The 12953-nt window shown below is 60.6% G+C and overlaps 1 protein-coding gene across 1 annotated transcript in view; it reads right to left on the bottom strand.

Moving 5' to 3' along the window:
- The window catches only part of OBSCN (obscurin, cytoskeletal calmodulin and titin-interacting RhoGEF), a gene marked incomplete at its 5' end in the record, with an annotated part of 152916 nt that extends 147487 nt beyond the window's left edge, over positions 1-5429 (bottom strand). Inside the window, 6 exon segments of the mRNA XM_081091302.1 lie at positions 304-570; positions 918-1184; positions 1676-1984; positions 2778-3038; positions 3127-3396; positions 4445-5429. Coding sequence (XP_080947428.1) covers positions 304-570; positions 918-1184; positions 1676-1984; positions 2778-3038; positions 3127-3396; positions 4445-5429 — 2359 coding nt within the window.
- Positions 5430-12953: the final 7524 nt, after the last annotated feature.

Consider the following 12953-nt stretch of genomic DNA (forward strand, 5'->3'; position numbering starts at 1 on the left):
CAGGGTCCCTCCCTCTAGTGAACAAAGCCCTGGCCCCCACTTTTCCATGGGGTAGAGTGAGCACCCTCCCATGCCCCCACTGTCCCCATGGAGTCACCTGAGCCTACCCCTCCCCCACCCATAACAGGGGTAACCTGAGTCACAGTCCCCACAGTCACCTGAAAATGCCCCCTAACTTACCCCGCCACAGAGAACAACAGCTCCCACTGCCCTAAATCCCTAGAGCCTGCCCAGAGTTGGGGTACAGAATGCTGTAGCTATAGCAGTGCCCAGAAGGACGTGGACACATGTGAACACACACACCTTGAACTGACAGGTGGTAGGCGATGCGGCCCCCACGGCTGACACACTCATACAGGCCAGCGTCGTCCCGCGCCACATCCCGCACCAGCAGTGCCCGCTGTCCTGCTGAAGCCTGCACCTTGTACTTGGGGCCTGGGGGCAGTGCTCGGCCGTCCTTGAGCCACGTTACCGCCGTAGCCTGGTCTGACAGCTCTGCCAGGAGCTGTGCCTCCTCGTGTAGTCGGGCCAGCACCTCCCGAACTTCTGTTGGATGCTTGGTGGTCAGCCCTGGGGGCCCCCACAGGTGGAAAGAGAGGGTGTGGAGGTGACAGAGAGTGGAGGAGGAGGAGGGAAAGGAGAGCAGACAGATGGAGACATGAGCCTCTGTGTCATCAGGAGCCCCCAGCCCCTAGTCCACTCATACCCTGTGGCTGAGGACACCCGCCAAGCTGGGCAAGCTGCTTCACATACCCCCCACCCCATTGGGTCCTGCTTGCACAGGCCACATACCCAGCAATCCACTAGCACACCCCAGGAGCTTTGGGCCTAGGGTCACAGGTCCCACTCCTGCCCCCACCCTTAGAGGAAATAGAACTTAGAGAGTCCCCAGGGGTCATGGGCTGGCGTCCCCCTACCTCGGACCTCCATGCGGATGCTGCTCTCGATGCCATTGGCCACAAACTTGAGCTCAGCACCATGCAGGCTGGCAGGTACTGAGCGGATGGTGAGGACATGCCGTGTGCCCTCGCAGCGGATCACATATGTGTTGCTGGCCTTCAGGGCCTGCCCATCCAGGAACCACTCGCCCACAGAGACCAAAGTGAGGTCCACAGAGAAGGTCACCTCACTGCCCTCCACCGCCTCCACTGCCTTCAGAGGCGTCTTCACAGCCAGCCGGGGTGCTGCAGAGTAGGGGCTTCAGGACAAGCAGGGCACCTGGCCTCCCCTCTTCTTCCCCCCCAGAGCCTGGGCACATGTGCCCCCATCTCCAGGAAGCCCGTCAGACAGGCCCATGGCAACCATGAGAGATGGCAGGGTTCAGGACTGAGCAGGGATAAGTTAGAACCACCCAAGATCCCCTCCGGATCCTACACACCAGAGGTGGAGGGTGCAGCTGTGCAGCCTGGTCCCCTGGGGCTGGTGGGCACAGATAGGTTCCTAGGGGCCTCAAGTCCTGTCTCAGAGTCCCTTCCCCTTCCCACAGAGGAGGCTCCAACATCAGGACCCTGGTAACTCCCCCCCGCCACCCCCCCCACCCCGCCAATAAAGAGGCTCCATGAATCACTGTGGCCTCACCAAGGCTGGGCTATGCTCTAAGTCTGGGTGATTCAGCAGCAGGCGCCCTGCAGGCCATTACCTGGAAGCCAATGGGAACAGAACCTTCCATACTTACCCAGGTGGACAGTCCCCGGGAACTCAAGGTAGGAGCTCTGGCCAAAGCTGTTTACAGCTGACACACGGAACTGGAAGTCCCCCTCCTCAGCCACACAGTCCACAGTCAGCTCAGGTGTAGCCACCCACTCGGCCTCATGGCATCGGCTCCAGGTGTAGGTGCCCAATCGCTTCTTCTCCACCACGTAGCCATCAATGGTGACAGGGCGGTCCCCATGGGGTGGTGGGGACCAGCTGAGAGTCACGGAACTCTCTGTCTTGGCCTTCACCACAGGGGCCTCAGGGGTGTGTGGTGGTGGCTTCCTGGGGGCTGGGCAGAGCACAGGTCCTTGTCACCAACTGGGAGCCCCTCCCTGACCCCAGATCCAGGATCACCCTGGAGGAGAGGGGCACAGAATCTCCAGCCCTCCTAGGGGGCACCGCTCTGATGGTCTGAAATGGCCACAGCCAAGGTGGAAGGCCAGCCTGAGGGGAAGCTGTAGGCCCATGATCCCTGGTCCCAACCTGTGACCATTTCTCTAGTTGCAGCAGCCACATTGGGCCCAGGACCACCATAAGCTTGCCATGTGGTTTGGGGACAGACACCTTCCAGTTCAGTGCATTGGGGTCTTGGCTAGACAGTGGCTGAAGCAGGGCACAGTGACCCTCCTGAGGTGCTGGGGCCCTATGGAGGGGCATCCCCCTGCCCCCAGCCAAGAGTTAGCCCTTTTGGGGAGGGCAGGAGTGGGAGGGAACCACTGCTCAATCTACAATGTAGATACTAAAGGCCACAGAGAGAAGACATATTCACACAGGACAACCACACACACACACACACACACACACACAACCACACACTGTGCTTCTAGAACAATCTGCACCTCTAATTTGGTTGGTAGGATGAGAGGCTACCAAGTCTCCCATTTTGTCAACGCCTGGGGAGCACAGAGTGGGGGATGGCTGCAAACATCTGTGGGTCTGAGGGTACCAGAACCACAGCCTGAACGCAATGAGCCCCACACCCTTCCTGCAGCTACTGAGCACATGTGGGCCAGCCCTGGGTCCAGAGCACAGATGGTGACAAGGGGCACCTCTTCCATTGGAGAGGTACTCCAGGCCTTTACCTGACACCAGGAACTGAGTGGACGTCCGGCAGTCCCCAGCCACAAAGGCCACCTCACCCACATCCTCCAGGCTGCACTTGGAGATGGTCAGCGTGTGGCATGTGCCTTCAGTGGTGATGGCTACTCGGCCCCCGGCCACCACCTCCTCATGATTCCGAAGCCAGTGGACCGGGCCCTCTGGCCTGGCCAGCTCTACGCAGAACATGGCAGTGTCCCCCACTCGCACCACTGTCTTTCTCGGGAGCTTTCGGGTGAGGTTGCCTAGGATGGCCAGAGCCAGGGGTTAATCAAACCGGACAGCCTGCCCCCCTCCAGTTTCATGGACCCCCCTGTCGTGTTGCCCGCCCACCTTGTACTGCGAGCTCGGCCACCGTGCGGCTGCCCTCGGCCATCTCACAGATGTACACCGCGTCATCATCAGTGGAAGCATTGTGGACAGTGAGCCGGCGCTCTGTGCCCGCCTCCTCGATGGCATACTTGGCGCTGGCCCACAGCCGTGTCTCTTCCTTGTACCACACGGCCTCCGTGGTCGGCAGTGGCACCTCACACTGAAACGTGGCCGACCCCTTCTCCTGCACCTCCAGGTCCTGCAGCCTCGTCTTGAAGGGCACTGTGGGCTCTGAGGGGAGAGAGCTGATGAGCAGGGCAGGGTGGCTGGGCAGGGAAAGAAAGGGGGTACTTGGCTGGGGGCACCTGGAGTGTGGTGGGTGGCACAGGGCAGGGCAAGTAGGTGCTGAGGTGGGGGCAGAAGTCCCAGCAGGGGTTGGAGGGGCTGCAGGGCAAGGGTGAGTGAGAGAACTGGAGAGGGGCAGGGAGAGGAGACAGAAATTAAAGAAAAGAGCCCCTGCCCCCAAATAGAAGCAGTCTGGAAAGAGAAAGAAGAATAAAGGCAGGTGAAGCTACAGCCTTCAGCGCTGGAACAGGTCCTGCCAGAGCCCTAGGCAAGACAGCAGGACCAAGACCCGCTGGCCAAGGCCCGCCATGGCGCCACATGCATCTTCTCCCTGTAGCTTCCTCAGGGACCCTCGTGGTGGAGGGGCATTTACTCCACAGAACGAGGAAACTGGGGCATGTGCGGGAAGATCCATGCACCCTGTTCAAATCCTACCGTGGTTGAGATGTGTAATAGGGTGGAGTTGGGACCCCCGGCACTCCAGAGGCTGATGTTAGGAGGGAAGAATAAAGGGGCCTCCCAACAAAACCTGACGGTGTTGCCCACACCTGCCCAGGCCTGGACGAGAGCCTGCAAACTGCCTCAGAGCCACCTCAGGCTGCATGCAGCCGCTGGGCCCAAGCCCTCCAAAGCACAAGGGTTTGTCCCTGTCCCCGCCCTCCTTCCCTCTCTGTCAGGGAGACACACACCCCTTAGCGTCCAGGGGAGAGTGATGCCTGGCTCACCCTCACTCTGCACAGGGCAGGCTCAGCTACCAGGCATTCGGAGCGGCTCCCATGGGGAGGGGGTGCTGGTGACAAAGCACTTTCTTCTTTACTCTTGTGACTCACAAAGACAGGGGACAGGCTGAGGGGACAGGCATTTTGCGGGCTGGTTAAAGACAGAGCTGTCAGGACTTCCAACTCCGCATCCACTACTGGACAGACAGGGAGGAGCCTAGCTTGCGTTCCCGGCAGTGACTTCGGCAGGTGTGTGGGGCAGGCACCCAGCTCACCTCGCACAACGACCAGCACGGAGCTGTAGGTCTGGCCCACGAGGTTGGACGCTGTGCACGTGTAGAGGCCACGGTCCGACTGCTTGCAGAAGAGGATCTTGAGCACAAAGTTTTCCTGCGCGTCCTCGTACACCAGGTGTCGCCGGCCCTCGGCCACCAGCTGCCCATCCTTCTTCCACACGGTCTCGGGCTTGGGCTCGCCCGTCACGTAGCAGCTGAGGCGCGCGTGCTTGCCCTCGGTCACCGTGCAGGTGCGAGTGCCCCCGCCCGGCGGCGAGGCCGGGGCTCCCCCGGCCCGCATGGCCTCGCGCCGCCGCTGCAGGTGCGCCAGGAGGGCGGCGGTGGAGGCGCCGGGCGGGCCGGCCGCGTCCGCGTCCGCGTCCACCGTCAGCGCGGCGGCGGCGCTGGCGGTGCCCAGCGGGTTCTCGGCGCGCACCGTGTAGGTGCCGCCGTCGCGCGGCCGCGCGGCCTGGATGCGCAGCGCGCTCGCCTCGCCGCTGGCCTCCACGCTCACTCGAGGGGCGTCCGGCGCGCCCAGGCGCCTCCCGTCCTTGTCCCAGCTCACGGCCAGGGGCGGCGAGCCGCGGACGCGGCAGCGGAAGGTGGCCTCCGCGCCCTCGCGCACGCGGATGGACGTGGGCCGCAGCAGGAAGTGGGGCGCCTGCTCGGCGCACGCGGCCTCGGCGTTCACCTGCAGGCCCACGGCGGCGAAGGCCTCGCCGATGGCGTTCCGCGCGCGGCACACGTACTGTCCGCTGTCGCCCAGCGCCAGGTCCAGGATAGTGAGGCGGTACTGGTCGTCGTCCTGGGCCAGGCGGAAGCGAGCGCCCGCCTCCACCGGCTGCCGGTCCTTCTCCCAGCTCACCTGCGGCGTGGGGTTGCCCACGATCTGGCAGCTTAGCGTGGCGTCCTTACCCACCGACACTACGAAGGCCTTAGGCCGGGTCAGGAATCGGGGCGCGCCGCTGAATGAGGAATGATCCATGGTGGAAGGAAGGGGTGGGGGACCTGTGAGGCGGGTGTGAAAAGTCCTAATGAAGACAAGCCCCCGGCACACTCAGAGCCCGCCACCTTGTCCCACCGGGCCACCTCACCCATCAGTGCCGCTCAGAGAACCCATGAATCCAGCTAGACACCTGCACGTGCCCCTCCCCCATCCAGGTCCCGTGCCCCGCCCCCACCCCAGACAACATCACCTGAAGGCACGGTGGTTCAGAAGTGCGGATTTGCCCCTTTCTGAGCATTGGGGTCTGGCTCCACCCCCACACAGGTTCTCCTAACGGGCAAGCATCTCCAGCCTCTCCCCCAGCTTCAGTCCTGCTGCCCAACTTCAGGTCCAGCTGAGCACCTGCCCCAAACACCAGGCCAGCAGCCAGGCTGCCCCCTCCCTGCGAGGCATCAGGCTTTAGCGCCAGCCTCTCCCTCCACCAGCCCCATGGCACCTGCTAAGCAGACTTGCTTGTGCCCCCCTGAGCCACTCCAACTGCCGTAGGTGTCCTGTCTCCTCCAACAGACTTCTGGCTCCCGGGGTCAGAATCTGCAATCTGCCTGCCTCTCCTCCACTCAGAGGGGGTGGTTCTTTGCTCCCATGGTCGCAGGCTTTCCTCCAGCCTTCAGCCCAGTGTTCCCTTAATCTCCCCTTATTGCTGTTCTTCCCCCAAGTGGCTTCTCCCAAGCCTTTGGGCTCCAGCGGGGGCTGTGTGCATGTCAGGCCCCTTGCCCAGTGGCGCCCATGAAAGGGAGCCCTATGCACAGATCTGTCCCACCTGCAGCAACTCTGGTGCACCTCTCCTGGGGTCCCCTACCCCAAACCCCTGGGGGGTTGTGCCCATCAGTGAGCAGAGAAGAAATGAAAACTCTATAGCCAAGCAAGCTCTTCCTAACAGACAGCACCCTCAGCCCAACAGGCCCCCTCACTGTGAGTGCCTATCTCTTCCCTTTGAGCAAGACTATCTGGGCAGCCCAGTCAGCAGCGTGCCTGCAGAGGACAGCAGAGGATCCCCCAGAAAGAGCCAGGGACCTCTAGGCCAGCTGGCTAGCTGAACCCAACCTGGGGGGCCGCACCCAGCCCTTTCATTCCGCGGCTTCACTGCCTGGGCACCCTGCATAGACAAGGCTGGCACCAGGGGCGCTAAATGTCTTAGGTGACTCTGGCCTCCACCCACCCAGGGTAGCCCCCACTGGTCCCAGAACAGGTGGGTGAGGGGGCTTCTGTAAGAACAGGGAGCACAGTGGGCCTCACTGGGCCCCGGGCTGTCACCAAGTGCTTTAACTCCCTCCATCCTAGGAGCTGGACCTCCAACCTCCAGCATGGGCTGCCCACCACCAGAGGATAGGCGGATGTTTCTGGGACCTCTGCTGCTGGTCCTGTGACTCAGCACTTAATCCCCCTTAATCCCCCTCAAGGAGGCTGAGCCCAGAGCAGCCTGCTGACTCACTGTGCAGTCAGCACCTCTGACCCCCACCCCACCAGCTGCCCCCACAAGGCCGGGCAGGGAGGGCCTGGGAAGACCTGGGAGGGCAGCCACCAATGCCCCGCCCATGGATGCCCCCCAGGGCTTTGGCATCCCTCTTTGGAAGGGTTACTTTGACACCAGGACTCCTGGGACCCTGAGCTCTGAGCTATTCCTAATAGCACCCCAAATCAGATAGTCATTGTGTGGGTTCCCCAAGGCAGGACATGGAACCTCCCACACACACCCCCACATACCCAGAGCAGGTGCCAGAGAAGCTGCTCCAGCTCATGAGTTGGGGGGGTGGGGGGGGGTGGGGGGGGCAACTCCACAGCCTGGACCTCTGGTGCCAGAAGGACAGGGAGGGAGCTCCCGTCTCTGCTCGTGCTTAGGGGGATCCTACCCCAGCCTCAGCAGATGTACAGGCTGTCCCTTGGCCTGACAAGGGTGGGCAGAGATCCTGAGATCCTCTAAGGCCACTGGGGACCCTACTGATATCCTGTTCCCTGTCCAGAGCCTACACTCCCTACCCCTGATGCAGCAGACCCCATGGGATCTGAGGAGGCTCACCGAGACATGGCAGCCTCAGAGCCCCAAGGCAGCCCTGCCAGGCAGGCATCCCTACCCGTCAGCTGGGCCAGGCGCCCCGAGCACATGCCCAAGGACTCTGAAGCCTCTCTGGTTCGGGAGACCAAGGGAGGGTACCATACAAGGCAACCTCTGAGCACAGGGACATCTGCAGCGGCCTCCTCCTTTCCTTGCCACGTTGGCAGAGACAGACCTCAGGAGGGGACCCAGCCAGAACCTGAGCCCCAGCCTCACAGGAGGCCCCTCCTCCCCCAGATGCCTTATTGGAAGGTGGCTTCCTGTGGATCCCTCAGTGGCCAAGGGCTGAGACCGCCCCCCACCTGGGGTGTTCCCCACCCTCCTCGCCCTAGCCCGGCCACTTGCTTCTCCAGCACTTGGCCACTCTCGGGTGTGGGTTCAGGTGGCCCTGGACCATTTTCCAAATGAGCCAGTGTGGGAGGACCTGACAGCAGGTCCTCCTGGCACTCCCCACTCTGCTGCCCCCACACCCTCCAGAAAAGACTTCAAGGGCAGTTCCTGGATCTTCGGCCCCCAGACCCAGGGTCCTATTTCCCGGACACCACGGGGAAATTCTTTCCTGGAGTCAGGTGTCACTACTCCTCTGGCTGTCCCCACCACTGAGCCAACAGGCCCAAAATAGCCCCAGCTGTCAGCGGGCATCCATCTCAGCCAAGCTGGGGGCAGGGCTAGCCAGACCCCAGGCCCGTGGATCAGAATGGGCCACAAGGCCCCAGGCTCGCAGCTTGGCTGCTCCCTCCCTGCATGAGAGCCCAGCTCAGGTCGCTGAGGGGCAGGGGCTGGAATCCAGGCCCCCAGCCAGGGAGCAGCACAGCCCAGCAGAACCCTACCCAGGCCCCACAGTCTCCCAGAACCATGACCTTCAGCCAAACCACCCTGCGGGGGAGGGGGCGGGCGGGGTGGGGGGTATGGGGGCCATGGGATGGCCCCTACCCCTGCCCACTCTGCCTTCTCACCTGTCTCAACAGGGGAATTCAGGGCAGCGCCCAGGCCAGGGGCTCAGATGGTGGAGCAAGAGCCACCAGGTCTCACCTTCCTCTAAGGGCCCAGGACCGGCAGGACTCCTGCCCGCAGCCTGCACTCTGGCCGGTCCTCAGACTGGACAGGGACAGAGGACAGGCAGACGCTGTCAGCTGGAGAAGGCTGAGCCCGCCCCCACCCTGCCCCCACCACTGGCCAGGCAGCCCAGCCCAGCTTCAAAATAGCCTGGCTGTCACTGCCCCTATTGAGTTTCACCCCAGGCCCTAGATAGGCAAAGCGCGGAGGCTCGGGGTAGCTGGCGGAAGGAGGAGACCCTGTCTTTCAGCGATGATGATGATGCGGGTGGGGCAGGGCCCCAGCTGGTTGGGACCCCCTCCTCAGACCAGCATCTTGGAGAGCAGGCTGGGAAGAAGCCCAGGAGCGCAGGGACCACCTCCAAGGGGACCCAGGATCATGCCCAGGGGACCTGGGACCATCCAGGGGGAACAATGGCTGAGCTGACACTGGCCACATTGGGTGACTGGTCTGTGCTCAGAACTGTGGTTTCCACACCAGTGCAGAGGGCACAGAGGGAGTGCGAGGATGGCAGGACCCGGGCTGGGTGCTGAGCTAGGACACACACCCTAGTGCTGGATCTGGGGCAGGGGTGAGGTGGGGGTGCAGATCAGTACCACCCATGGTGGGGGTCTACCCATGGACACCCCTGCAGAAAGGGCCTGGGTCAGGCGGAGTGCAGTGGCTGTCTGAGTGTGCTGCCCTGGCTCTGCCCACAGATGAGTCTCTCGCCTGGGCCCTGGGGGCAGGGGCTGGCCCCTTCCCAGGAGAGGCCCCAGGACTCCCACCAGGTGCCCCCCTCTGAATCCAGGGCAACCGGGCACCCTGACCACATTTGTCCCTGGGCTGGGGCGACAGAGACAGGGACGGGGGAGCCCTCCTAAGGCCACCCACATCAACTGCCCCTGCCCCCACCCCGCCTGCCAGCCCCAGGGCAGGCCCCCTGCACTCCACCTGACCCAAGGCCTCTCCTTGGTCCCCTGGGGAATGGCTCCAAGGGCTCGGTCATCTCAAGTCACCATAACAAACCCCACAGACCGAGGGCTTAAACACCATTTATTGCTCACAGTTCTTGAGGCTGCAAGTCCGAAATGAAGGCCCTAGCAGATCAGTTCTGCTGAGGGCCCCTTCCTGGGACACAACGATGCCTTCTCACTGTCCTCACGTGGTGGAGAGAGAGCTCTGGCTCTTCCTCTTCTTAGAAGGACACTAATCCCATCCTGGGAGCCCACCCTCAGGACCTCATCTGACCTCCTCACCTCCTTCCACATTACATTGTGGAGCAGAGCTTTCACCATGGAAATCTGAGGGGACACATTCGGTCCACAGCACCCCAGGAGAAAGGAAAACCCGAGGAGGGCTCAGCCCCACAACATGGCCCTTGGGACCCACAGCTGGTGCACATGCGTGCATGCTCATGCTGCATACCTCCTGGGACATGACCATGGAAGCAGTGGGGCCCAGAGGAGGTGCACATACCTGCTCTTTACCCTCTTTTCAGAGAACTACAAGCCCAGTGCAGTGAGGTGTGCTCAGTTGGTGGAGCGCTGTCCCATGCAATAAAAGTCGCTGATTCATTCCCGGTCAGGGCACCTACCCAGATTATAGGTTCAACCCAGGGTGCATATGGGCAGCAATCAATTGATGTTTCTCTCTCTCTCTCTCTCCCTAACCTCCCTCTCTCCCACTCTCTAAAAATCAATGGAAAAAATACCCTCACTCCTCCAGTGAGGATTTAAAAAAAGAAAAAGCTGAGTGCAGTGGTGTGAAACCCAAAGAGGATTCAGGAGGCCGGCCCCTGCTGTGTTCTGAATGCGCCCCCGCCCCACCTGCTGCCTATGATTCTCCTTCTGTGTATATCCTCATAGCACGTCTATTGAAGAGACCAGGAGGTGAGTCCTACAGTCTCCAGAGGCTGCTTTGCCACCACGCCCATGGCATCCTTCCTGCTGGGGAGGCTACAGGGATCCGATTCAGGGCACAATCCTTCATCCTCCCAACCCTTCCCTGGATCCTCTACAAAGAGATGTCACCTACCACCTGTCGGCCCACCCCGGGGCCAGGGGCCTTGGGAAAACTCAGGGAATCATCACTTCAGATATCACTGTCCCAAGAGGCCCTGCCCACACCCTTCTCCTCTGTCCTCCTCCCTGTCCTGTGTCCTCACAGCTCACTCCTCCTCTGTCCTCCCCTGTCCTGTGTCCTCTATAGTTCACCCTCTTTTTCTCTTCTTTCTCTGGGCTACTTGTCTCAGGACAGGCTGTGTCTTCAGTCCCAGGATGGGAGGCTCAGCATCCCTGGACCACTATTCCCTTAAGCTCTGCCCAGCTCTTTTACTTGGGACAAATCCCAGGTCACCAGCTGCAACCCATGGCCCTGCACATCTCTGGCAGTCACAGAAGGTCCACTCTCCTTGTTCCATTCCTGCAGCAGACCCTGCGCACCTGGCCAACATGGTGTCATCAATGATCCATGTACCAGCTGCAGGCATGGAAACTGTGACGTCACCTCACGGGTCTTGGCAGTAAGAGTAGATTCCCATCACCCACCAGGTCCCTGAGGCTTTAAATGGTGTGTCTGTCTGGGGAGACTCCAGCTTTGAGGGTCCCCGGTCCGTGACTACCTTCCCTACCCACCCTGGCCCTTGGACCAACACTCCCGTCATCAGGGATGAAAAAACAAGTGGGTGGCAGAGTGTCCCTCTTGTCATCAGACACAGTCCTCATAAAGATACTGTTGCATATTCTGGGAAAAGAGCATTTAATTCCCTTGTAATGTTTTGAAAGGAGGATGTTTATGGTGTGTGACTTTGGTGAAGCCAGTGCATGTCCCGCTTGGAAAACAAACACATTAGGGCTTCAGGTCAGGGTCTCACTAGGTCCCCCAACCCAGGGTTTCTCCTTTCACAGCAGCGTGACCCGAGGTGCAGAGTGGCTGCAATGATTTGCTCAAGTTTTCACATCGACAGGGCTCCACCGGGTTCCTCCTGAATGTAGGTGGCAAACAGACGGCGGCCGGGGCGAAGGAGCAACCCGGCATTATCACAGCCTGCATGACGTCCTGGAACAAAAAGGGCACACCGGTGGCGAACCAAGTGAAATCTACATAAAGTCTGGAGCTTAGTTTTGACAAAATGTAAGGGTTAGAATTCTGGGAAGGCGCAAAAGCAAATAGTTTGAAGACAGCAACCAGATGAGCACCCAGCTCATAGGTGGACAGAGGGTTTTTAATCACACTACTGCTTTTGATGGAGAAACTTTGGAAAGAACCTAAATGCCCATCAATATTAAAGTGAAGAAATAACAGCATCACTGGGCAATGAGTGCTACACACCATTTAAAATGAACTGAATTGTATCCACAAAGTTAACTCTAAAAACCATGTCAGTAAATAAAGTGATCAAATGAAAATGAAAGAACCCAAATGGTGTCCAGCTCTCCCACACCCTGTGCCCCTGCCCCCTTCCCTCTGCTAAACCCACAGCCAGAAGCTAGGGTGAGGGGAGGAGAGGCGGTGGGAGGGAGGGCTGGGAGAGAAGAAGAATGTGCCAGAAAGACCAGGAAGGAGGCGTGGCCTGCATGACAGCCTGGGTGAGGAGGCGGGGCTGCAGAAGGCCTGGTGTAGCCTTCAGGGCCCCCTGCTCAGCAGTGAAGGCCACAGAAGCAGCTCCAGAACATACCCAGCATGGCAGGACTGGAAGGGGCCCTTAGCCAGGTGGTGAAGACCCAGGAGGAAGGGAAGGACCAAGGGATGCCCTGGGCTGATTGCTGGCTGCCAGCTATTCAGGCAGGAGAGGCTGCCAGCCTGGCCTGGCCTCACCAACCAGGCTCAGTGGGGGCACTGGGAAGGGGAGCTGGCTCTGGGCATGCTAGGCTGTACAGGCTTCTGGGAGAAGGATTCGTGGGCCCCTCCTGGGTGCAGAGAGGGGGCCCCATTGGGTACCTGGGGTACAGAGAGAGCTGGTGGCTGGACAGACAAGGCCAGGGCCCAGGGCACATACATCCAGAGGAGGGGACATAAGAGGGGGTTACTAGCACTGCACTTGTCTCTCTGCATGATGGGCCATCTGCTTTTGGGTCTCAGTGTGTGCCCATGCTGGGGCGGGCATAGTCCTGGCCCACCTTGCTCCCCACAGCATGGACCTGCGGACATTATTCCTGGACAAGAGACATGCATCTCCAGGCTGAGTCCTGGGTCCCCACCAGGACTGCAGAAGCCGCAAGACAAGAGGCTGCCTTTTCCAGTCCATGGACCCCAACTCCCCAGGTGGGTCTTATCCTGATCTCACTGAAGGGTGGCTGGAAAGCCCAGGTAGAACTGATAAGTGCTACTGAAAGGAGGTTGTTGCAAAATTGCCCCACATGCCAGAAATGGTAAGGCCCAAACTTGGTTCAAGACAATGCCACACAAGAGAC

This window comes from Myotis nattereri (assembly GCF_964212035.1).
Source record: "Myotis nattereri genome assembly, chromosome: 5".
Classification (NCBI taxonomy): domain Eukaryota; kingdom Metazoa; phylum Chordata; class Mammalia; order Chiroptera; family Vespertilionidae; genus Myotis; species Myotis nattereri.